The sequence below is a fragment of the Leguminivora glycinivorella genome, chromosome 3 (assembly GCF_023078275.1).
Source record: "Leguminivora glycinivorella isolate SPB_JAAS2020 chromosome 3, LegGlyc_1.1, whole genome shotgun sequence".
NCBI classification, from domain to species: Eukaryota; Metazoa; Arthropoda; class Insecta; order Lepidoptera; family Tortricidae; genus Leguminivora; species Leguminivora glycinivorella.
Window position 1 is genome coordinate 9,515,314 of NC_062973.1, and position 25,035 is coordinate 9,540,348.

Here is a 25,035-nt window from a genome sequence, read left to right on the forward strand (position 1 = left end):
CGCTGGTATTAAAGGACAAAACACGTGTTTCCGAGCTAGTGAGGGGAAAAATATTTTATTTTATGCATGGTTTGTGTTACATAGTTCATTAAAATAATCTCCAGGTGAGTCGCACGTATAAAAAATAAAGAACATTTGAGACAGTCGTCATACATACAAAAATGTATGTCAACAAAGTGGCAAAAGAAAGATTAACCATTTTGATGAGTTTAGTAAGAATAATATATTATTGGCATGAAGAAAGGTTAATACAATATTCTCCTCCAAGACTTGACATGATTTCAACAGTTAAGCTGAAGCAATTGTTACCACAATTAATACGCGAGCAAAATAAACAAATTTCATCAATTAATGGATCGTGTCATTCACGAAGTCACGCGCCTTGACTCAATGTCCTGTTATTAAAAGTAAAATTGTACAAATCTAGGCGTCATCGTAAATGACACGAAATATTTGTAAAGGCACTAGCTGCAACTAAAGCACCACTTTGGCTTAACCAAAACGCCTCTTGCTTAGTAAAGTTAAAATTCAGACCTTATCGAGTAAGGTTTAAGGTGCTTTTTGCTTCATAACTGGCCGCTTGATGCCCATGAGATCACATATCTCGTTCCTGATTGGTCGCAATTCGGTGACGTCTTTCTCCCAGTCGGTTTGTTCGAGAATCGTCATTACCTAGGAAAATACATATTGCATTACATGACTTGTATGTAAACTTAGTGCAAAATCAAAGGAAAATATCAGACCAAAATAAATAAGTATGTCGATAAAGTCACATATTTGGATAAAAAAATTCAGACAGCAACACACTGTTCATAAATAAACTAACCTTTCAATATTATCGAAAGAGCACAGCCACGTAGCACAAATATATAACGGAATGGCCCAAAACTCACATGCAGGCACTTCAGGCTGTCCTGAATAGTTCAGAAGTGGGATTTACCTTTTCAATATAGTCGCCGGGCAATATTGTTGACGTCTCTACAAGATGGGTGCAAAATTACCTATACCACGAGGGACCCTTTCGCCTCAGTTACCTCAGTCACCTTGTTACCTTTTCAATACTGTCGCGTCAGGCACAGAACGTTGCGGTTGTCACAACAAATAATACTTATTAAAGAGCCATTTACCCCCTTATTCATAAACGCTTTATTAGCATGATAGAAAGAGAAACTGTTTTTATCGGCTTACGTTTGCTAGTGAACGATTATGAATAAAGGGTTAGTTTTGAACAGTTTAGTAGGGGGACTAACCTTTCAATATTATCGTCAGGCACAGAACTCTCGTCTCCGTACAGTGTGAGAGCTTCGTACAGCCGCGCGGCAGCACAGCGTCGAACGTAGCGGTCAGCGTAGCACAAATATATTACTAGCTGGCCTAGGGATTTGCTGCATACTGTGCCGCCGACCTAAAATAAATGTTTCTTAAGACAAAGTTTCTGGCAATGTTAGGACTGAAATAAGTAATGAATACAGTCCAGTTTACAAACATCTTTACAAATCAACATTCTAAATATATACGCCAGTTGGCTTGTAAATATAATTGTGAAATCGACCTTACCTAACAGGAAGAGACAGTAACAGTTTCTTAAACACTGAAGCCTGACCAGAAATATATGACTACGCGCCATGTTGCGGAATTTCATTAGAACTATTTTCTGTAGTGATGTGCAAGTTGCGGAAACTTTCCAAAAACATCTTAAATTTCTTGAAAAATTCACGAAAAAGAGCTTTCACGAAATTATAAAGGCGAATTTAACGGTTATGAAATGGATAGTTTCATCCATACAATTGTCCATTCTTTACATAATCTTCTTACGGCAAGTTTCGCTGTTAAATCTATGTTTTTTGTGTTTTTTCGTAGTGTCGGTAAAATATCAAATTTGAAACGATTCCGTCGGAAAGAAAAAGGCACAACTCAGTAATTTAATGACTGCATACTGAAATGAACTGTCATCTCATACATTAGAATAACAGCGCCCTCCTGACAATAGTAATTTCTGGACAGGCTTTATCTCTATCTAAGAAGGATGAGCGAATAGAAAGAGTAACGATCTACTTAATGATCATAATTTGTAAATCTCAAGACCTAATGGGTACTGCCCTTATAATAAGATTGTAATCTCATAATCTGGATATATATCGCAAATATTGTACTATAACTTACCTGAATTAACTGACACAGGACATTGATTGAATCTAGCAGTTTGTAGATATTTTTCCCGCCTCGTAGCTCTATTAATAGATACTTGAGGATATCAGAAGCAAACGTAGATTCCGGATCTTCTAATATTGGCGATACAGCACCTACGAGAAAGAAACAACGTGAAATCAAATATATGGGGAGATCTTTCACCTTACAAAAGAGTAATGTACAAACTATAATAGCACAGTATAATAAAGAGTACTATCGTACAGTATGGCCACTCCCGCTCCCCGCTGAAAGTGCCGCCCACCCCCTCTCGATTACCTCACAGTTACCGCCTGTCAAAAACGCGAACAGTCGACCTGGCATACAAGCATAGTACGCGTTCACCTACACGAGCTTGAGACTGCTAGGAACGCCCCTCGTTCATATAGCTTGTAAAACCTTCAGAAAATAAACTATTCTATATATTTTAACGCCAGTGTCCGAGGTGTGATAGTAAAGTCAAGCCAACTTACGTTGGAAGCGATTCTGACAGCTGAAGATGTGCACGTGTTAAGTTATAATGTCATAGACGTTTGACGTTTAAAATAACACTTGCGTAATCTGCGCTGTCAAATTCACTGCCAACTTAGCTTGGTCCACAGAATTATAATAACCAGAATGAGTTGTTAGGCCAAAAAGTGTGTCCACATGAGAGGTTAAAGTTGGGGCTGGTGTCCCTCTCGCACTTATTACCACTATCAAAATCATTTGAATGACGTCATCACTGTCATCATTTGGGGATACCAGTCAATATTCAAAGTTACTACCAAATCTACTAATACCCAATTACAGGTTTTTAATAATTGCGCAATTTTTTGGTTTTATGGCTTCATAATAATGACTTACCAATTCGTTACAAGGTATTAATACCCTTGCCTCGATATAATACGAAAATAATTGAGGAAATTTATAAACTTAGTTATCATACAGGTAAAAATACTACTACTATAGTAATTTTTTAACACTGGTCACACGTGCGAGAGGGACTCAATTTAGTATGGCAAAAAAAGTGTGAGCTCAGTCCCTATTGTAGGTCGATGGCTTGGTCTCATTCGCTTCTTTGGCGTGGACTGTTCATTTACAAAATGTAACTTACCTGAACTTAACAGCCTGTCCAAAAAGTTGAATATCGCCGTGGTGATTCTCTTCACGTTGATATTATCAGCGAAAACTTTAATAATCGTGTCACAGATCGATTTCAGCATTTCCTTATCAGAATGCAGTGTGTTTAAAAATGCGAAGAGAGACTGCGTCGTGTGTTTTACCTAGAACAAAGAGTTGTATAAAAACAACGTGACAAAATATTTACATTAAAAGTTGTTGCTACCGATTTTTCACTTGGTAACAACATATTTATGCTGATTGTGAAATTGACCTTATCAAAAATTTCCTGTGTGTAATTTTTTAACAGGTTGTGATTACTTACCAAGCTCTCAGTCAATTCTCCAGCGCTGACCACCAGTCCCTTAATCACACTATATCTATACGCCGGGTAGTTTAGCAGTTGAACAAACCTAGGCATAGTATGCCCAGGGAACAGCCACAGAACCACATTAGTGTTCTCACTGGTTGGCGCATCTTCGTTCTGCACTTGGGGCTTCAGTTCCACCTCTTCGGGCGGGAAAATGCGTTTTAGGGCGTCGTGGTGTGGAATGTTTGTGATGGTCGGGTCACTGGAATAAGATGAAATTGTAAGCTAGGCGTTCACACGTAAAATAACAAAAAGTAAAGTCTCAAATCATAATAAATAAATAAATAATTATTATTATAGGACATTCTTACACAGATTGAGTCCCACGGTAAGCTCAAGAAGGCTTGTGTTGTGAGTACTCAGACAACGATATGCATAATATACAAATACTCATACATATACATAGAAAACATCCATGACTCAGGAAAAAATATCAGTGTTCATCACACAAATAAATACCCTTACCGGGATTCGAACCCGGGACCGCAGCTTAGCAGGCAGGGTCACTACTCCATAGGCCAGACCGGTCGTCAAAAATCATGGAATAGATCCGAACCAAAATACATGACAGTCAGCAAATTTTACAGAAAACTTAGTTCCTGTCGGCGACTTCATTTGTGATGATACTGATGACATAAAAAGGACATCCAGAGAGTTTAGATGTGGTGCCTCCATGGCGCATTGACAACAGATCTCTAGCAAACCTAACGCGTTATATGAGCGACGTGAATATCCGTCTAGCATGTGCGCGTGTACAGTCGATCTTCTCTACGGGTTGTTGCGCCACTCCGCAAGCTACTGCACTCACTACGTCTGGGGAGTTTAGGTGTGGAGCCTCCACGGCGCATTGACGACAGATCGACAGCAAACCTAACAGTATAATACTAAACTAACTTGTATATGAGCGACATGAATATCCGTCCAGCATGCGCGCGGGTCCGGTCTCTTCTCTACGGATAGTTGCGCGACGCCGCAAGCTACTGCACTCACTACGTCTGGGGAGTTTAGGTGTGGTGCCTCCACGGCGCATTGGTGACAGATCGATAGCAAACCTAATACTAAACTAACTTGTATATGAGCGACGTGAATATCCGTCCAGCGTGCGCGCGGGTCCGGTCGATCTTCTCTACGGATTGTTGCGCCACGCCACAAGCTACAGCGCTCACTACGTCCGGGGAGTTTAGGTGTGGAGCCTCCACGGCGCATTGACGACAGATCGACAGTAGACCTGTTGACAAAATGGTTAAATAGGTTTAGATGATCAGAATCGGCACGGCAGAATAGATGCTGTGCGTGTTAGGCCTACTTGCACCAACCACTTAACTCAGGGTTAGTGGACTGTCAACTGTCAAATTATATATAAAATGGAGGGTTAAATCTCGGGTTGACCCTCCATTTTCGTTGGTGCAAGTGGGCCTAAAACGAAAATTTAAACAGTAGGTAAGTAGTTCTTATTAGTCAGAAAATTTACGACGTTTGTCATGGTCGCAAATGGGCGAATCAACTTTTTTACCGACATTTTTGATAAGGTTCCTCATAAGAGACTACTTTTGAAGCTGGAACATTTTGGAATCCGTGGGAAGCTGCTAAATTGGATAGAAGGATACCTCGCAGACAGGACCTTCAGTGTGCGAGTCGGTGACTGCTTTTCTCAACCACTTGGCGTGCTAAGTGGAGTACCATAGGGATGTGTCCTATCTCCGACTCTGTTTGGACTTTTTGTGACTGACTTAATAGCACTTATAGAGTCGGAGTCATGCTTCTTTGCAGACGACGAAAAGTTCTTCGCTAATCCTCATGTTTCTTCTGGTCAACTGCAGACCGACTTGGATAGGTTAACGACGTGGACTTCGCAGTGGATATTGAAATTGAATGTTAATAAGTGTGCCGTTCTGCACCTTGGTAAAAGAAACCCTATGGTCCAATACATGATAGGAAGCTCCCCAATTGCTGCAGTGACATCTCAAAAGGATCTTGGCGTGACAGTTACCAACGACTTAAAATGGGGTGAGCACATAAACAATATAGTAAAAAAGGCAAACTCGTTCCTGTATGTTATCAAAAGGTCGTTTCAATGCATATCTGTGGAAGTTTTTAGGAAAATATACAAAACATATGTACGACCCTTGCTTGAATGCATTCCAAGTTTGGAATCCATACTTTGTCAAAGACATTGACCTTTTAGAGAGTGTGCAGCAAAGAGCCACCAAGATGCCTTTCCAGCTGAGACGCCTACCTTACGAGCAAAGGCTAAGTATACTGAAGCTGCCCACGCTTAAGGACAGGAGAGCAAGAGGAGACCTTATCGAATGTTTCAAGATTGTTACCAACTGTTACAACCTCCCCGACATTCACAAAGTAGTCGCTATGAGACCCGAGGTCACAGCCTAAAACTGATTCGCACTCCTACTACTACTAAAGCTGCATATCATTCCCTATCCAATCGTGTTGTAGCGGCTTGGAACAGTTTACCGGATAGTGTTGTTACTGCTCCCTCAGTGAATGTGTTTAAAAACAGACTAGACAAGTGGCTTTTAAATAATAAGATAGTGACATGACTTTGCTAACTATAAATCATGAGACACTGTGTGACATAGGCTCATCAGCTGAATAGCTGCTCGCCTATAATTGAATAATAATAATAATTTTTGGTGTCTCTGGCGTTACTCAAAATGTCTCTGGAGTTACCAAGAAATCGAACTTCTAACTCTCAGGAATGTGCGGACAGATTTGAGTCGTTCAAAAAGTTGATTCGCCCAAATAACCATTCAGAGATTTAACGCCTATAAGCAGGTGCTTCTCCTACAGGTTTGCATGCTTTACGACTTTAAATTAATGTTTAGTTAAACTTATACCTTATGCAAAGTCAAAATGTCTACCGATGACGGTTTTATAAGTTCTGTTATTCTAGGGAAAAAGTTGCCAGTTAGAAGTGTTACTGAAAAGAAGACGTCAACATGTTTTGAAGTAGCAAGAAGTGGCGAGATGATTGATAGGATTTAGACGATCAAAACAACAGTAACTAAAAACATGCCTATCTTGTTATTCAAATTGGTTGAACTTATGTTGTTGTTATGCGAACTCCGATATTAAGGTTAAATCAATAATCTGATTCAACATATATTATGCATTACAGTTGACATAAATGACACAGTTATATCAGTAATTATATATAAACAATTAAACAATATTAAACCACCTGTAAATGACGTGAAATAAGAATAAGCACATTGTTTACAACTAAAGCTGGGGATGTACTAGGGGACAAAACAAAAGAGCCTTACTTTTTCCCTTCGACCGCATACGTAACTAGTTGCAATAGAAGTTTTTTTTTGTCCTGGCATTCGTACACATAGCAACTGGTTTCGACGATTTGTGATCCAACAGTTAGTATTATTTGTGAGAAACCATTATGCGGGTGACCTGCGGCCCATTTCTCGAAGCTACAAGTTTACAAGACTGACGTCTTGACTTGACGTCGATCCCAGCGCGTCGTGAGGGCACGAACGGCAAACAGGGTGAAACGCCGGAGTGGGTTTAGTGGGTACGGCCAAGTCCCCCCCCCCTCGTTAGGGGAGCGGAAAGAAACTGCGAGTCTCACACAACGTGCGTAACAGCATACCCACTACGTCAAACGGAACATTTTGTCGAAGTGTATACCTGGCTTAACATCACCTTGACATTGTCGCCGGGAGAGTTAACAAGTGTTTTCAGATAATTAATTCGTTGAGATTGAACTCCGACCCTGTTTGGTGGGATGGTGATAGATACTAAATAAATAAATATTATAGGTCATTCTTACACGGCAGATGCAAACAAAAATATTTGTGTATGGTAGATATAACATTTATATCGTTTTAGAGCACGGATTAAATCTTTTAACGAAAACTAATTTTCTTGGAAGTCACGTAAATCGAATATAGGTCCGAAAAGGCCAAAAAGTAGTAAGCCTCTTCACGTAACTAGAAACAAAAACTCACCTGTCATGCTATGCTAACTTCTCTGACCCACGCTCCTATCACCATTATCACCCCTCATATCGATAATATACGCACTTCGATAATGATTGGCACATATTTTCTAGCCATGCCATGATCTTTCACACTTCGGTAAGCCTTAAAAATGTTTGGTTTGGTGTAAAGATAAACAAAAACTTATCAGTCATGCTAGCTTCTCTAACCCACGCCACAGTATAATAAAGAGTACTATCGTACAGTATGGCCACTCCCGCTCCCCGCTGAAAGCGCCGCCCACCCCCTCTCGGTTACCTCACAGTTACCGACTGTCAAAAACGCGAACAGTCAACCTGTCATATCTCACTTATACAAGCATGGTACGCGTTCACCTACACGAGCTTAGAGTGTGTGCTAGGAACGCGCCTTTTTCATATATTTGATCGCCAGTGTCCGAGATGTGCCCACGCTCCAATATCGCCCCGCATATCAATGGTATACTCCGACAAACAGTGTAACAGTGCCTCTATAATGATCGGCACATATTTCTACACACCATCGACTATCCCCATCAATGGGCACACTTCGATACAGCTGGTGCAAAAATTAAAAAAAAAAAACTTACCACTCATGCTAGCTTCTCTGACCCACGCTCCAATATCGCCTCTCATATCAATCGTATACTCTGATAGACAGTGTAACAGCGCCTCTATAATGATTGGCACATATTTCTCTACGCCATCGACTATCCCCATCAATGGGCACATTTCAGTACAGTTGATGCAAAAATTAAAAAAAAAACTTACCAGTCATGCTAGCTTCTCTGACCCACGCTCCAATATCGCCCCGCATATCGATGGTATACTCCGACAAACAGTGTAACAGCTCTTCTATAATGATCGGCACATATTTCTCCACGCCATCGACTATCCCCATCAATGGGCACATTTCAGTACAGTTGGTGCAAAAAAAAAACTTACCACTCATGCTAGCTTCTCTGACCCACGCTCCAATATCGCCTCTCATATCAATCGTATACTCTGATAGACAGTGTAACAGCGCCTCTATAATGATTGGCACATATTTCTCCACGCCATCGATTATCCCCATAGTCTGGCACACTTCGGTAAGCCCCACTACAGCGTCGCGTCGCGCCTCGGCCCACTTCTGTGTGGTTTCGGTAACTTTCGTGCAGTCTATTAGAGATTGGATCACGTTGGGCAGGTATTCCGATAAAACGAATTTTGGAAGAGATCCTGTGGACAAAGATAGACATAGGTAAGAATTTTATTTGAGAATTTGAAGTTTTTTTTTAAGTTGAGGTTTTAGAAAAGTTACTGACACATTCATTTAGTGGCTTTGAATAATATACACCTGTCTAAAGCAACATAACCCGAAACTTCGTGCATATTCGAATGCAATACTCAATGTTAATACGTTGTACGTTGTATGTTAATACGTTGTACTAAACGTTATCGAAATATAAGAGTCGAAAAAACAAAGGTGCGTTTCTTTACTTTAGGGTGCCCGCATTATTCTTGCCCCCAACTAAACTGACGATAGAGGCTTAGTACAGAAAAAAACAATCTTACCAACAGCCTCGCATACCCCATCCGCAGCACAAGCTCGCTAACGCCAGTGTTGCCCAACTGATATCGTTCCATCAGAACCACTCGCTTCTGCTTCGCAACCACGTCAGCATACACTCAGTTATCTTCGTCAGTCATATCGTAATGTATCGTAGTAGTAACTTACCAACAGCCCTCGCATACCCCATTTGCAGCACATCGCTTCGCAGACTATCACCATACACTGTTGCCTTCGTCACTGATATATAGTATCGTTGTAACTTACCAACAGCCCTCGCATATCCCATCCGCAGCACAAGCCCGCTGACGCCAGTGTTGCCCAATTGCTCGCAATATCGCTCCATCAGTACCACTCGCTTCTGCTTCGCAGTCATGTCACCATACACGGTGTTGTCTTCGCGGAGGTACTGGTCGAATACTAGCGGGAACGCGGAGATGGCCTTCTCTCGGATGTTTTGCACTTCGTGAGCGAGGCACTCTTCGATTAGGTTCAGCCATTCGTCTAAAACAAGTTAATAATACAAGGTTTATTTTCATTATAAAGGTATTTGACGACCGGTCTGGCTCAGTCGGTAGTGACCCTGCCTGCTAAGCCGCGGTCCTGGATTCGAATCCCGGTGAGGGCATTTATTTGTGTGATGAGCACAGATATTTGTTCCTGAGTCATGGATGTTTTCTATGTATACTATTATTTATCTTCAATCATCATCTGTAAAAAACGGGCATGCAGACGTTGTGTCATTACTATTAGTAAACTCACTCACATGCTTCGTGAACAAATTGAAAATAGTTTATGTTCTATACATTTTAGTCAGGAAATTCTATGTCAGTGTTGCTTTAAACGCGGGTTACTATCTAAACTCACCAATAGTCTCGTGTCCATGGTACGGGGCACCAGCCACCGCCAGCTGTCCGACGCAGTGGCAGCACGCCTGCCGCATCAGCTCGCCTCCCAACCCTCGGAACTGCTTCCCATACAACTTGGCTACCAAGTCTCGTACGTCTTCCATGGATATCAGGGTAGAATCTTTGTTCTAGTTCGTTGGGTTACTATCAAACTCACAAATAGTCTACGGGGCACCAGCCACCGCCAACTGCCCGACGCAGTGGCAGCACGCCTGCCGCATCAGCTCGCCTCCCAACCCTCGGAACTGCTTCCCATACAACTTGGCTACCAAGTCTCTTACGTCTTCCATGGATATCAGGGTAGAATCTTTGTTCTAGTTCGTTGGGTTACTGTCGAACTCACCAATAGTCTCGTGTCCATGGTACGGGGCACCAGCCACCGCCAGCTGCCCGACGCAGTGGCAGCACGCCTGCCGCATCAGCTCGCCTCCCAACCCTCGGAACTGCTGCTTCAAACGCAGCTTGGCTACCAAGGCTCGTATGTCTTCATCCACCGTTCGCTGGGTTACTATCCAAACTCACCAATAGTCTCATGTCCATGGTACGGGGCACCAGCCACCGCCAGCTGCCCGATGCAGTGGCAGCACGCCTGCCGCATCAGCTCGCCTCCCAACCCTCGGAACTGCTGCTTTAAACGCAGCTTGGCTACCAAGTCTCGTATGTCTTCGTCAACTTCGGACGATATCAGAGTGGAGGCAGAGTTACCTAAGAAAAACATGCTTATTCGAAGTAAATTTTATATATCAATACTCTAAAATTCGCGGAAATAAAATAACATGTGTTGAAATGTCAGTTTCCAAAAGACGCTTTTAATCACTCAAGTTCCACGGTCTAAATAAAACGAGCAAGAACTCGAGTCTATTTGCTCTCATTTTTCTAATTCACACAAAGTCGGGTGTAAGAATGCAGATGACGAAAGAACCTGTACTTTTAAAATTACATATGACTGTGGTACTATTTTCGTGTTCTCAATTACAACTGTACGTTTTTGAACAAGTCTCTAGAAAAAAGTCCTGAGGCGATTGTCTTTTCTAACACCATGACTTAGTGTCGACTGCCACCAAACTGCAATTTTATAAGGGAATTACTGCATAGTTTGAAGACCCTACAGAACAAGCAGCAAGACAGTTATAACATAACTTACCATTAGAAAGCTGTGCCTGAGATAGCGCACTATAAGCTTCACCAATAGCAAGAATCGCTCCATGGCGCACGTTCAAGTCGATGGATTCAGTTTTCTTCACCAGTTGCGGTAATACTACCGTCGCGACATACTCCGGAATCTTGAATATAAGAAAAAATAATAATTAAAATACCTAATGCCGCTTGTACACGTCCGTTGTTTTAACTGAATAACGGACCGCTTAACGCGACTACATAACTTTCGTTAGCTAAACCCAAGATATTAGAAACTGAATACAGACAATTATCCGGCGAAAACAAATATAGACCAGCATTAACTAAGTACATACAAACATATATAATCTCACGCCAGTATTCCCAAAAGGGCCACTTTTAGCAAAGGTTGAAATACTTGAAATAAAGCTAAAGTAAGGTCAGTGCGGGCAAGAAGAAGGTTTATTTGGAATAAAGTTTGAGTGGATAAAACTCGACAGTTAAAGTAGTCTGGATTAATCAGCATGGTCCTATGGGCTAACAAATATTATATTTTACAAAATTGTTATAATGGTTTGGATAATAAAAGTAAACTAAAGATGCGACCACACCGCTGCTTAAAAAACGGCGACGGAACGGAATCGCAGTGACGCATCGTATCCATACAGTTTCTACCACATGCCCTCAACCCCTGCTCAAAAACGTCGACGGCAACAAACGGCGACAAAAAGCCCCCCTACGATCACGAATAAAAAAACGCGAAAGTATGCGTTTTGTCATTAAAGAAGAGCAGCACTTACTTCGGCATTTTTATTCCTGAAGAATTTAATTAAACAGCAAAATCATTCAGACTGAAAACGGATACAAAACTTAACCCTACTTAACCTAGCGAAGTCATAAAACTAAATGATACATCATAAAGACAGCATGTCGTCTGTCATTGAGTTCTAAAGATGAATTTTGGTTATGTCATATTTATAACCAGCCAATTTTCGAATGCTTGGAAACCTCCACAAAGAATGAGTTTCATAGGAGGTGTGAAGCAATAGGTGTAAAGAAAAAAATATTTTTCATTCATGGAGTAAATAACTTATACAGTCCACATTTTTATTAATTAATGTAATTTTAGTATCCTGGCGATTAGTGTTACGAAATTCAGATAGGTCACCTTCATATCAGGAAATTTGAGTATTTTATTTAGGTACTAAGCGTCTGAACGGCGATCCGTTTAGTCGATACTAACGCCCACATGCAAGCCCTGATCATAATATATGAATTGAATTGAATTGAAATGCACTATTGGCATGACTCGGAGCGAACTCAAGCAAGAAGCTCAAGGCCCATCCAGATGCCATCGCCCTGCGGACGTCCTCTGCCCTAGCTAGGAGGACAATTAAGGGTAGGTGGCACCAAACTGTCTGTTACCAAATTTAACGTTCGTAATTTTTTTCGTATGGGATTCTATAGACTTCTGATGCGTGACGATGATGTGTTTTTTAACTGTGGTTGATGCAACTGGCCCTAAGTAAGTCAAACTCTAAGTAAGTCTTTCTTTTTTAGTAAAAACCGATCGCGCGGCCACTTTTCACGTGGTCCTAATGCTCCACACAGCTCGACCAACGTGAGTGTTTATAGTACCTATAAGAACTAAGTTCGCGATGTTTTTTTGTTCTTACCTTTTCAGTAAGCCGGTTGAGAGCTTTAGCTGCCAATTCTCTGACCGCGCAGTCCCAATGCTCCACTTTGAGTTCGACGAGATGATCGACCAATGGACGAGTGTATTCTTCAAAGCGAGCGACCTGCAAAAATCAAATATTATAGAAAATCGAATTTATATGGCATTTAACATCAGCGAATCCTTCAAATATAGTAAACATACAAATAAATATCTATGTCATATTATGATGATTAGTTTTTTGGAAATTAGTCATCTGTAACTTTATGCATTTCCGTATTTCGAGTGGTATTTCAGCGACAGTCCGTCGAAGGCAATTTCCGCAGTTGGACAGATCAGGACTAACCTGGAGGGAGTCTAGGTGACGATGGGAAGGCACGATACGATATTATAATACGATATAATAAGACTGAAGCCACGCTTTACATTACCTGTGGCGCCACCACTAAATACGCGTTGCTTCTCACTCCAACAGTTAAGAAGTCAGCTGTAGTGAGAACATCGATGCCGTGCGGGAACATGCCGTGGCGACCGACGTTCTCTTGGTAGGCTGCCGAGGCTGCTCGGCGGCAGTTTATCTATGAAAATAAATACATTTATAGTAAAATAATCATTTCGAGTCTCAAGCATTTGAACCTAAGAATCTTATCTTCTATAAGACTGACATTATCGTCTGTAACACTGACATCATATGATGACGTTGGGACTCGAAGGGTTAAATGCATAGTGATATATGCATCATGTATTTTTGACTCTATTGACAGCATGTCAAAATTCTAATTTGAATCAATCTTTGTCAAGGTCATGCATTTACGGTTAATTAACCATCATGTTAATTCGTACAGATAATGAGAAATTATTAATTGTAGCATATTTTGTGTTAGGTAAACAATATGTACCAAAGTCACGGTTACGGGGCAGGTCGTATTAGAGCCCGCGTCCATCTAAGGAACTGAACATCCAAAGGTCAACGACCTTTCGGTCGAAGCATGCGGTCGCTACAAGCGCATCGGCCAGCATACTTGCATGTGGAGTCGGTCGACGTGTCCTAATCTCCAGCCACGGCCCATGCGGCGTGGCAGAGCGCGCCACCGCTTCACTAAACAAATCATCATCCAAAGGTCACCGACCTCTCGATCGAAGCACGCCGTCGCTACAAGAGCAATTAGCCAGCACAGTCGCGTCATACGCCTTAGCAGCGGCCCAGGCGACGTGACAGCTGACATGCACTGTCTTACAATTAAACAAGTCATCATCCTTGGGGTGACTGACCTCTCGTTCGAAGCACGCCGTAGCTATAATCGCATTTGACAGCAAAGTGGCATGTGGAGCGAGTTGACTCGCGTCATACGCCCTAGCCACGGACACGTGGTGTGGCAGGCTGTATCACACTAACAACTGAAAATCCTAAGGTCACTGACTTCTCGCACGCCGTTGCTTTAGTGCATTAGCCAGCACAGTCGTATGTGGAGTCAGTCGGATCGCGTCATACGCCCTATCCACGGCCCAGGCGGCCAGTCATGGGGTGTCCACCACTATAAACTGCACATCTTAATGGCCGCTGTACACATGTGGCCAACGGTTCCACCAACCTTTGGTGGAACCCCTTGGCCAAGATAAGAGCCGCTGTTTACACATTGGCGAACCAATCACTTGGCATTGGCTCTTCATGAAAGATCGACGTGGAATGAAAAAGGCTAGGAAATTCTAGGTCATTTACGTTGTCAGCAAAATTTGATTAAAAATAATAACCCCGTAGTAAAATGAAATTATTTGAAATATTAACAATTTTTTGAATATTCTGTTCACCACATTTATCTTTTTTAGGCAGTACATTAAACATTTGCAAGGTTATTTTATTTCCTAAAATCAACACTATTATTGGCATAGATAAACTTATTATTTTCGTAAATATTTCACTACTGTCCTCTCTGACGGCTGACGACAAACTGAATGAAGTGCCAACGTGTAAACGCAGTCGGCCATTGGCGCCAAGATCCTTTGACGTGTGGACAAAAAACCGACACCAATAGGTCGGCCGGCCAGCGCTAGCGCCAACTGCCAACATACGGCCAAGTAGCCCTGTACACGCTCGGCCAAGGGGTTCCACCGAGGGTCGGTGAAACCTTTGGCCACATGTGTACAGCGGCCATAATGTTACTGACCTCTCGATCGAAGCACGCGGTCGCTATAAGCGCATTGGCCAGCAGCGTTGCGTGTGGAGCGAGCTGGGTCGCGTCGTACGCCCTCGCCACGGCCCAGGCGGCGTGGCAGGCGGCGTCGCGCGCGGCGCGGCCGCCGCCCCCCCGGCGGCGCGCGGCTCGTCGCGGCGCAGCGCGGCCACCACGGCCGTCACCGCCGCGCCCAGCTGCACCGGGGAGAGGAGGCCGCGGCGGGCTGCGAACGAAAAAATACTACATTGTGCAACAAGGGGAGGAAGTTGAATATTACTAACGAGAGCAAAGGAATGGAATGCGCTCCCGGCATCGGTGTTCCCAGAAAAATACGACCTCGGTCTCTTTAAACGTAGAGTGAATAGGCTATTACTGAATCGGTGAGCTCCATCTTAGACTCTGTCTTCACTTCCCATCAGGTGTGACTACTGTGACTAGGGTCAATCGCCGATCAGTCCATAATTAATAATTAAAAAAAAAAAGTAAAATCGCGACGGCTTGCCGGAGTGATTTAACTTACTCTCGTTAGTAATATTCATATTCCCCGAGTTACACACGATGTTTTTCATCACACTCGCAATGTAAAAAATATGTAAATAGATGTAAAAAAGTTAAGTACGGTACGAGAAATTTCATTATTCCCTTGGGAGAACGATTTTTCTACAACTCACGCCCCGCCTGCGTGCAATAGCACATTTAAAGTGCGGGTGTGATGAAAAAAGAATTTGTTAGTAAGGTCTGCCTTACCCGTCATAAATCGGTGCGATCTAATCTACCGTTCATTGCACTAACATTTCAGAATTATTTTCAGCAAAAATTGTGAAAAAGTAAAGTTTTATGCAATTAATACAGTATTAAACGGCGACGCGATGAAAGGAACGTTGGGAAAATATTATAACTCTGCGTCCAAAGCTGCGGCTGTCGCATAAAACAACCACGAGTTTTATTTTACTTAATTTTTTTGATATGGTAACATACAAGAGGCTGACAATAGAATTAAATCTATTCTGACCAAAATTTACTTTTTCACAATTTTTAAAAAATTCTGAAATGTTAGCACGATGAACGATAGATACTTACCTAATTCAGCTAACGCCATGCAACCGCCATGCCAAGCGGTTTCCCTCTCATTATGCACGAACAGCGACAGGACACACTCGCACACGTCAGCGGCTGCGGGTGCGGGCAGCCGCGCTCCAATGCGGCCGATGCCCTTAGCGGCGGACCAGCGGACGACGGTGTCTTCGTCGCGGAGAGAGCAGAGGAAGGAGTTCTACCATGTCTTCCACCTGTTAAATTAATTATTAAAATGTTATAAATAAGTAAGTAAAATTGGACACCAATTAATATTGCAGAATATTGAAAGGAACGAGAATATTATTTAGCGACATCTATTCGCTATGTGCACTAACGGTGTTGTCCTCACAGTGGATTTTTCTATGTTAATTCAAATTAGTTCCAAGTTAACAGGCAAACAGATCAATATGGTTCACGTAAGATGTGGACCTAGTTGGCTTTATCAGAATACCTTTGGTTCGGCGTCCGTAGCTGTACAGGGTTGGGCGGATTAACTGTCCTATTGTAATACATGTCGTTATCTATTTCAATATAACAGATTTCTATTCCCTGTGTATCATTTTAAATCCACAATTTAATGCCCTTCACGGATTCTAAAAGACACTTCTATTACAGTCTGTTTAATTATTTTTTTATAACAAAATTGAAAAGTATTCACAGTTGGAAGTTATGACAGCGAACATTGCGGATTGGGCGAGATATTCAACTAACTGAAAAAAGTTAATATCCAATATTGCTTTGATATTGCATACCAAAAATCGTTTATAGAAGTATTTTTCTTCTGAAATCAAGTAAAGATTTTGTAGGAATTGGATGGTTTGTGTCAGTAAAGTAGCTACAAATAACCATGGGCGAATCATACAAAATTGTGCTTAAAATTATAAAATATTCAATAACATAATATAATTGAAGAGGGGACAACATTTTGCATACTGCAAAATAACCATGAACTAAGGGACCTAAACATAAAGGACAATTGATGTATGTACGCTGTTTCTTTTAAAAATGTGAGATACAAAATGTTATTTACGCGGCACGATGGCCATTTTGCAAAGAAAATGCATTTCGATTTCAGGAGTTCAACAAATGTCAGACTGATGTTGAGTATGGTGTTATATTAAGGGATAGAAACGAAGATATTTTAGCCATAAATTTATTCAAAAGAGAAACTCAGTCAGACCACATCTTCATGAGGAAAAGTGCCATTTTCGTCGAAATTTTTAGGCTGATATTTTATCTTGAAACGTACGCTACGCATCTTTAGGTAACTGATAACTATTAATATTTACATATAAAAATAAATGCAAAGTTTTATAGAGATGGCAAAAGGCTAAAACTGGCATTTATTTTGGGGTCGGGTAGTCAAGTATTGCATGACTTAGCAGATGAGGTCGTGCGTGCCGGGTCAAACTCCTTCTACAGCAAAATGCCTAAATTTTAACTTCTGATTAGCAGAAACGTCTGCAATCGATGCCGTTAGGCTTAGAATAAATTTAAAAGTGGAAAATGTCTGCCTTGGGTGAGACTTGAACTCACGGCCTCTGGATCGATCGCTAGCTTGGTTGAAGTCTTGGTTGCTCAGTTGGCAGAGCGCTGGAGTATCGACCCAAGCCAGACATTTTCCACTTTTAAATTTAAAATGCCTAAAATTATGCAAGTTAAAGAAAAGCAAATAAAATATATCACATAACACTTTAAAACTTAAGATGAGTGCCTCAGGTAGGTACGCCACCACACGAAGCCGGAGGAATGTCCACTCTGGAGCAATAGCTGTATGATAAACTGTACCTCCTGTGGAATGTCCTGGTCGTCATCCTCAGGTATGGGTAGCGGTTCTGTGTCGCCAGCGGCGGCTGATCCAGCTCCTATCCAGCTTACGGTGAGTGACCGTGAGCCGCGGGTGTAACACCACGCAGCCACGCGAGGCCGAAGTAATATCAACCCTGGAGCAATAGCGGTATGCTCAACTGTACCTCTTGTGGAATGTCCTGATCGTCATCCTCAGGTATGGGGAGCGGGGAGAATTCATTCTGTGTCGCCAGCGGCGGCTGATGCAGCTCCTAAAGTCACGGTGAGTGACCGTGATCCGCGGGTGTAACGTCATGCTGCCACGCGGTGCCTGAAGAATGACAACCTGCTGCAATGGCGGTATGATCAACTGTACCTCTTGTGGAATGTCCTGATCGTCATCCTCAGGTATGGGTAGCGGTTCTGTGTTGCCAGCGGCGGCTGATGCGGCTCCTAAAGTCACGGTGAGTGACCGTGAGCCGCGGGAATAACGCCACGCCGCCATGCGAGACCAGATGAAAGGCCACCTTGGTGCAATGGAGGTATCTACTGTACTGTACCTCTTGTGGAATGTCCTGATCGTCATCCTCAGGTATGGGGAGCGGTTCTGTGTCGCCAGCGGCGGCTGATGCGGCTCCTAAAGTCACGGCGAGTGACCGTGAGCCGCGGGTGTAACGCCACGCCGCTACGCGAGGCCGAAGGAATGTCAACCCTGAAATGAAATGACAAATCAGTAACTTATTAAGTATCAGTTTTATTGTCTATTGATTAGTCTCTACCTTTATGAAATTAGAAGACGGAATACATACTCATAAAGTTCTGACAAGACTATCAAATATGGTATGTATATGGAAAAATAATTACTGACAGTTGTTGAACAAAAATTAACTCGATGTCAGTTTTGTCATGACAATTAGGAATAAAATTTGTCTAAAAACCAACTTTTTTCATGTTATAAACGTAGATTATTACTTATAGTTTATGTAATTAACACATAAGCAATATTTTTATTGAAATTTCATGCTTAATTGTCGTCACAAAACTGACATAGAGTTAATTTTTGTTAACAACTTTCACTAATTTTGGGTCACAATTTTTGAAAATGCCCCTATGTATCATATCATAAGCACTGGTGAATATAAAACATGTAAAATTTTCCAGAGCTTTATTTCGATCATGGTGTTTATTATACCTACAATTATCCCTGGTCGACAACCTTTTCTCTCAGGCCTATAGATCCTATATTACATACTTATGAAAAGTATCTTTTTACCATTATGTATTTAAAAATAGTACCTACCGACTCTTTGCACAATCTTCACACCATACTTCCTCACAAGCATGAACTTGTGTTGCTGATAATTCTGCCTAGTCACCCACTCCAGCAGTTTAGAAGCAAACGGCAGGAGGTCATCCCTCTTTCCGTGCTTGAGTACGGCTGCCACAGCCGCTAGAACACCGTAGTGGATGTTGTCTTCGTCTTGTATGTTGGAATGTAGTTGGCAGGCCCAGTCAAAGAATGCGCCCATGTATAGCTCTTTTACATCTGACCTGAAATTAAATTAATATATTTTTCAACATGTATGAATGAGATTTTAAAGAGGTCCACAAATCAGATTGCCAGGTGATTGGCCTATCAACTATTCAGTAAAAGGTAACAGTGGCAAATAACACTGACTGAAAGTTATTGTTTGGCAAAGTCGCAATACTCGCAATAGGTCACTTATCTTTTAATCTAGTATTATAAAAGTTATAATGATAATATTATGTATATGTCCAGCTGTAATATTATTGACAATGTATGCTTAATACTAATAAAGATGAATATGAATATTGCTTCTCAACAAAACCAAAGGGTGAATCCACGTAAAAGTAACGTGAGTCACAACTTCATTGATTTTGGATTACAGCTGCAAATGAAAGGATCTATGCATAAATCGGGAAAGTAACACTTATTTAGAGATAGATTATCACTTGAAGTGAATAAATAAAATAAATAAATAAATATTGGGGACACCTTACACAGATCAACTTAGCCCCAAACTGAGCAACGCTTGTACTATGGGTGCTAAGCGACGATATACATACTTAGATATATACATAGAAAACATCCATGACTCAGGAACAAATATCTGTGCTCATCACACAAATAAATGCCCTTACCGGGGTTCGAACCCAGGACCGCGGCTTAGCAGGCAGGGTCACTACCGACTGAGCCAGACCGAAATAAAACTATGGAAACGGATTAAATCGCGTATAATGAATATTGTATAACTAGCTTTATTAATAGTGTGTGAACCTGCCTTAGAAATCTATATTATTTGTGATGGTTCGTTAATATTTCTTGTATGTTAGCTTTTGCACATTTTAATTTTTCCTCAGTCACCCGTTGACCACGAACGCTGTAAAGAGTTCGAAACGTCGGGATGTATTTTAAATTCATTATACGGTTTCCATAGTTTTATTTCATGAGTAACTATCGCGGTAACTATTATGAGCCAGACCGGTCATGCCATAAAATCGTGACTCATGTTACGCTTGCCGCGGATTGACCCCAAACACAATTCTATGGCCATGTTGTGGCTCTATCATCTGATCAGCTTGATGGTTAACCATAACTTTCTGACATAATCAAATTTACATATGTATGCAAACATCGGAGCGAGACATGGCGATGGGACTTTTCATTCGCACGTATGGCTGCCACTTGCACCAACGAAAATTGAGGCGCTTAACCAATGTTAACTGGGCGTATCATCTGATCAGCTTGATGGTTAACCATAACTTTCTGACATAATCAAATTTACATATGTATGCAAACTTTCGGCTAGAAACTAGGAAATGGGTCAAATTGAACTTAATGTTACTGAGACCTTAAGGGCCACTTGTACCAACGAAAATTGAGGGTTAACCTGAGGTTAACCTACCATTTTATATGGAATTTGACAGATGACCCACTAACCCTGAGTTAATTGGTTGGTGCAAGTGGGCCTAAGAGTGCCGGTTTGGGACGATGTAACAAAATAAATTTACAATATTTACCTGACAAGGAACTTGGATGCAAGGTAAGCGCTAGCTTCAGCAGAGGAGTCTTTGCTCATAGCATAAGTCTTGCAAATATTCAGGATTCTCTCCATAACTGTCAACTTCTTTGATGTACCAGCATCTGCAATTACAAATGAAAAATTATGCCTTTTTCTTTCGTAGATTCATAGCCACAACTAACATTTACCTTTCGAAACCCATAAGTAAAATATGAACACTTAATTTTGAATTATGCCAAAATTGATTCATCATCCTCCTTGCGTTATCCCGGCATTTGCCACGGCTAATGGGAGCCTGGGGTCCGCTTAGACAACTAATGCCAAGATTTGGCATAGGCACTAGTTTTACGAAAGTGACTTCCATCCTGAAGGGTAACTAGGCCTTATTGGAATTAGTCTGGTTTCCTGACGATGTTTTCCTGCACTGAAAAGCAACTGGCAAATTATCAAATGACATTTCACACATAAGGTCAGAAAAACTCATTGGTACAAGCCGGGTTCGAACACGCGACCTCCGGATCGAAAGTCGCACGTTCTTACTGCTAGGCCACCAGCGCTTTGCCAAAATTGATTAAGGTTTCATTTAAATTTTTCAGCTGGTTCCCTGGGGAGCCGGCGGGTCTGCGGGTCTTGAAGGGTTAAGGACAGAAAACTACTGAGTAGTGTAAAACTTTATAATTAAACGTTAATTTCAGTGCCTTCAAAAAATATCAGTTTCTACTAAAGTTAAGGACAGATTTTATATTTGGCTGTGTGTTTCCTCACCCCTTAGTAACTGTATTAGGGTGAATCAACTTTTTCTTGCCTGTTATTGCCATGGTCACTGTCCCCTGAGTCACGCTGGTTTTATGCAAAAATTATGCTTCTGAAATTATGCAAGCATGCTTGTAGTCCCTGTTTGTAGGTGGCAAATCAAGGTGACCAGCGATATAAATAGTGCCATAAAACCAGCGTGACTTAGGGAACCATAACCATGGCAATAACAGGCAAGAAAAAGTTGATTCATTCATTAAAAGTTCTTACCAGGTTGTCCAGGTGCAAATCCATCCAGCCGACTCATGTGAAACGGTATAATGACCACGATGGACAGCCACAGGAGCAGCACAAATCTGCTGCGCCATGTCTCCTTATTGTTAGGGTCTTCAGCTTCCAGGAATGTGAGAACATACAGCAAGTCAGAAACCTGTCAAAAAATATATATTTTCATAACAGAAATAACCTAACCACAAAATTAAAATTTGGAAAAAATCCCCGACCACAACATAGTAGTCCAATTTTCATGAAACATGGCTAAGAACACTTCCGACTAACTCAGCTTTCAGACAAAAAACAACGAAATCTAAATCAGTTCATCTATTCGGGAGTGACGACGCCACAGACAGACACACACACAGACAGACAGACACACACACAGACAGACAGACACACACACAGACAGATACGTCAAACTTATAACACCCATAAAAAATGATTGATTGAATGATGATTTGTCTAAATAGTTGCTTTGTCACTTTGCTATTGTTATGGCAGTCATACAGTAATTTTAGACAGTGTCTAAACAATTTGGAGGAGCGCTGCAAGGTTACTACAGATATTGCCACTGCAACTGCTGTAGGTAGAGTGCCAGAAAGATTTTTGATTATATAATATGTGATCAGATCAGATAGCGAGAACACATGCACAGCATGGTTACATGATAAATGATAAAACATCAGGCTTTCCCTATCGCACTTCAAATAGTGCAAAAGGTACGGCCTGATGTTTTATCATTTATCACACAATCATGCTTGCCTGCCTGGTGTCATAAAATGTCAGCTTGATCCCTCATTATAGTAAATTAACAAAAAAAGTCTGAAATGATAAGCATGTATACATTTTTCTCTAAATATAACATGGTTTATTGTACAAAAAATTTGTTTACCTCATGAGGAAGATGTCTCACAACCACTTTGTATCCTCTTACTCTTATAATCTGGTACATATAATTGAAAGTAGCATGTTTTAATTTAAGAGGAGATTCCTTATCCTTGATAATGGTAATAAACTTCGCTAAAATCTTGTCTAAGTGCGGATCGAGCAGATGCGGTTGCTCATAGTATTGTTTTAGTATAGCATATAATTTATCATATTCCACTTCTAAGGAAGAAGTGTTGTAAATATTTTTTAAATTATCGATCATGTTTAACACGTCCTCGACCTCAGAAAAGTGCTCCAAAGCGCACCCGAGCCCAATGTTGTCACATTCGTCATCGTGGTTAATATCGGCATCTATCCCAACCATGTTTTAAAGGAGTAAATATCCAGATTTTAATTTATTCTCCAAATGAATGGAGTCCCGTTGAGTCGAGCTGGAAAATCCGAAAAGAACGTAACACAAACACTGTATTTATCTAATTCTCTGGTTTGAACAATGTAAAAGCTAATATTTCCGATTTTGAAAACTTCCTTTTTGTCTTGGCTGTCACTGTCACTGTCAATAATCTGATGTCATCTTTCTTAAGATTTCTACAAACGTTACAATAGGCTAGTTTCACTGAGGAGTGACGTCACGGTCAATTCATTTACTTTATATCTTTCTCTTTGACTTATTAAATAGAAATTATGTTTAAACGTAACCACTGTCCATATTTTTCTTCTAATTATGTGGTGCTTTATTTCGTGCACTGCATAAAATATTTTATTTTAAGTACAGGAAACTAGCCTATTTATGGCTTGCTTTCAACTGTGGGCACGGCTCGTTTTACGACACCTTCAAACGGTAAATTTATCAATATTTTATTCTGGATTATTACATGATGAAACAACGTGACTGTTGCACAAATCTATTTTGTAAAGTAATCATTTTATTTTGAAGTAAGAATTGAAAATAAAACAATATTTTATTTAAAACATCTAAGGACAAAGTTCTAATCGGTCGAAAATTGCGTGAAACGAAAACACAAACTCGCGTTGGTTACGTTTGCACGACTCGCATACAATCTGGCAAAAAAAAGGAGAAACTAAAAAGTGACAACATCGTCGTGTCTTCTCGTTTCCTCACATAAAGTGATAAGAAAGAGACGGCAACTACGTCCTGTAAAACATCGTACGATACACGTGCGAATAGGGTCGTGTTTTAATTTATCGCCACTAGTTTCGAACTTCCTCTTTTCCACACTTGTATCGTAATGTACCTACTACATTAAATGCAGACAAATACCTTATAAAAAAAATTTGAAACTCAAAATAGCTGCACCAATTTTTTTTCTGATTATCGGTCACGATTAGTTGATCACAGATGTAGTATCTACATAACTATTTTCCAGTCGTATTTTCTCCGGAACGTTTCGTATTTGTCGTGCTAATTCTGTTAACGTTAGTAACTACTTCTACTGAGACTCACTAAAACAGCATGACACGTTAGTAAGTTTTCGTGAAAACACGAAGAAAAAACAATTCGCACTGTATCTGTAAGGGGTATGGTATGTAATAAATAAATTACAGTCAGCATCAATTAGTAACGAATGAAACAAGACTGCATTAAAAGTATCTGACAATGACATCCATAACGTATCTAAATATGGATAAATCTGTACAATTCGCGGTCAAAAATGCCAAAGGCTTAGATTAATTAATGGTCAAAGGTTAATTATTATCTCTATGTTTAGACACTTTAGACGTACATCTCTTTTTACGTCGTTACAGAATGGTTGTTATTTTTAAAGCGTTATTTGATCCGCTACTTTTGAATCTTTTGATGCTGACTGTACATCAGTCGATTCCTTTTCACATGCGGTGTGGTCTAGCCATTATTCATACCCATATCCAATATATAGGGCGTAGTAAGGTCGGCACGCGCGATCGTGATCTCGTTTAGAGATATTCGGACCTTGGTAACATAAATCTGTCGATAAGCGCGTTTCGTGCACTTTTCAATAAAGCACGTTTCTTACACAATATGACTTTTTATAGTAGCGCGTCCTTGGTGTCAAAAATCGGAACAGCCAATTTGCCATGTGAATGGGTTTTGTTGGCAACTTTCCCTTAAAATATAATGTTACGTTAATTGCTAAGTG

The 25,035-nt window shown here is 40.9% G+C and overlaps 1 protein-coding gene across 1 annotated transcript; it reads right to left on the reverse strand.

The window, feature by feature from the left end:
• Positions 1 to 432: 432 nt before the first annotated feature.
• On the reverse strand, positions 433 to 23,450 carry LOC125242617 (tubulin-specific chaperone D). Its single transcript, XM_048151420.1, is given in 21 exon segments — positions 433 to 674; positions 1,252 to 1,405; positions 2,164 to 2,303; positions 3,284 to 3,452; positions 3,614 to 3,860; positions 4,727 to 4,886; positions 8,592 to 8,867; positions 9,466 to 9,702; positions 10,629 to 10,811; positions 11,251 to 11,389; positions 12,899 to 13,021; positions 13,329 to 13,475; positions 15,063 to 15,205; positions 15,208 to 15,294; positions 16,152 to 16,335; positions 16,337 to 16,360; positions 18,497 to 18,648; positions 19,237 to 19,487; positions 20,979 to 21,102; positions 22,004 to 22,163; positions 22,902 to 23,450. Coding segments are annotated over 21 exon segments (3,585 nt in total). The 5' UTR covers positions 23,262 to 23,450; the 3' UTR covers positions 433 to 549.
• Between the last annotated feature and the right edge of the window lie 1,585 nt (positions 23,451 to 25,035).